This window comes from Ovis aries, chromosome 15 (genome assembly GCF_016772045.2).
Source record: "Ovis aries strain OAR_USU_Benz2616 breed Rambouillet chromosome 15, ARS-UI_Ramb_v3.0, whole genome shotgun sequence".
Lineage (NCBI taxonomy): Eukaryota > Metazoa > Chordata > Mammalia > Artiodactyla > Bovidae > Ovis > Ovis aries.
Genome location: NC_056068.1, coordinates 77,792,606 through 77,794,808, shown reverse-complemented (window position 1 = coordinate 77,794,808; position 2,203 = coordinate 77,792,606). Strand labels below are relative to the sequence as shown.

General features: G+C 37.7%; 1 protein-coding gene across 1 annotated transcript; it reads left to right on the top strand.

Moving 5' to 3' along the window:
- The first annotated feature begins 579 nt into the window (after positions 1-579).
- LOC101116861 (olfactory receptor 8H1-like) lies at positions 580-1,527 on the top strand. The gene has a single exon (XM_004016796.5). The coding sequence runs from the start codon at positions 580-582 to the stop codon at positions 1,525-1,527; it is 948 nt and encodes a 315-aa protein (XP_004016845.3).
- Positions 1,528-2,203: the final 676 nt, after the last annotated feature.

The following is a 2,203-nucleotide window of genomic DNA, read 5'->3' as shown; positions in this document are numbered from 1 at the left end:
AATATATTAGGAAAAAATAACAGTACATGGTGCATTCAGACTATTCTATCATTGTTTATTATATGTGTATATATATATTATATCTAACATTTTTTCACAGGTTTGCTAAAATCAATATTAATAAGAATATAGTATTGTTGGCATTCCTTCTGAGGTCAGTCTATCTTGGTAGAATTACAGATCCAACATTTAGGAGTTCTGATTCTGATTCAGTTACTTAAAATTTGTGCTCTTTTTCTCATATGAAGAATGGGACAAACGGTACTACCTATGTATAACCTCAGGGGAATTAAATGCTTTAATAATGAGAATCATTTAAAGCAGCATCAGCCATTCTAATTATTCAATATACTAGCTTTTACTATATTATATCGAAATATTTACTTACCTCTCTTTCTACATTTGTCCATCAACTAAGATTTTTTTCTTCTTACTCCCTACATCCCTCATTATTATCACTTTCTAGAAACTTTAAACTAAACTAAATATATCATGATGTTTCTGGAAACACAGTTTTTTGAAGTAATTCTTGATATGTATCAATGCTGATTTCTCAACATTTTGGAGCATTTGAACACTATGGGCAGAAGGAATATCACACAGGTGTCTGACTTCATCCTCATGGGACTGACAGACTCTGAAGAGATCCGGCTGGTCCTCTTCACCCTCTTCCTCCTGATATACCTGATGACTGTGCTGGGGAATGTGGGGATGATCCTGATAATCTGCCTGGACCCCCAGCTTCAGAGCCCCATGTATTTTTTCCTCAGTCACTTGTCATTTCTTGACCTCAGTTACTCAAGTGTCATCACCCCTAAAACCTTAGCCAACTTACTGACTTCCAGCAAGTATGTTTCTTACCTGAACTGCTTCACGCAGCTGTATTTCTTTGTCTTCTTGGGTGCCACTGAGTGTGTTCTTCTCTCCTCCACGGCCTACGATCGCTATGCAGCCATCTGCAGCCCTCTGCGTTACCCCGTTGTTATGTCCACCAGGCGCTGCTGCTCTCTCGTCTTTGGATCCTATTTGATTGGCTTTATTGATACCTCTGTCAGTGTTCCGTGCATGAGTAGATTGCATTTCTGCAACTCAAATGAAATTTATCACTTTTACTGTGATGGAAGGGCAATTTTTTCCCTGTCCTGCACTGACACACGTGGCATTGAAATCATCATATTCATTTCTGCCGGTTCCACCCTACTGGTGTCTCTTATCACAACATCTGTGTCTTATTCGTCCATCCTGTCTACTATTCTGAAAATCACTTCCACTTCAGGGAAGCAGAAAGCCTTCTCTACCTGTGCCTCCCATCTCCTGGCAGTCACCATCTTCTATGGCACTATGATTTTCACTTACTTAAAACCAAGTAAGTCCTACTCTTTGGGAAAGGATCAAGTGGCTTCTGTTTTTTATACTATTGTCATCCCCATGCTGAATCCACTCATATACAGTCTTAGAAACAAGGAAGTGAAAAGTGCTCTCAGTAAAGTCGTGCAGAAAAGAAAGGACTCCAAACAACTAAAATAAAAGTGATGTTAAATTTCAAAGCTAATTTTTTTTTCATTCCTGCAGTGTATTTCCTTGCTGTCTCTCCAGAAGCAAATAGAAGTTTTTATCTATTTATTCTGTTGAACCAGTGTTGCCTGACTAAATATAATATCTCATATTTCTAAGAATATGCCTTTATAAAACTATATTATAATTGGAAACCAATGAAGCATGTCAAACTGTGGTCTAAATACATACATTTTTAAGGGCAATTGATTTCATAAATGAACAAGTATACTTGTCAGCTTTTAAACTATGTCACATATTCCAATGCATAATCCAACTTCACTGAATTTTATGATGAAACAGAGTTCAGTTTTGGGGACGATGATACTGATCTCAGAAATAATTTTGTTTACTTTATAGAGAAGCATTATAGCAGAGTGATTATGAGCACTTGCTTTGGAACCAAACGTTCCAGAAATTAAATTCTAGGCCTGCTGTTCTATAACTTATGCAACACTTTTAAAAAAAAATCACTGAAAATGTAAGCCTCAATTTTTTAAGCTGCATTAGATAAATAACAATTCCATTCCCCCATTCCCCCAGCATGCTTGGGGCTGGTGCATGGTGATGACCCAGAGAGATGTTAAGGGGAGGAAGGTGGGAGGGGGGTTCATGTTTGGGAATGCATGTACACCCGTGGTGGATTCAT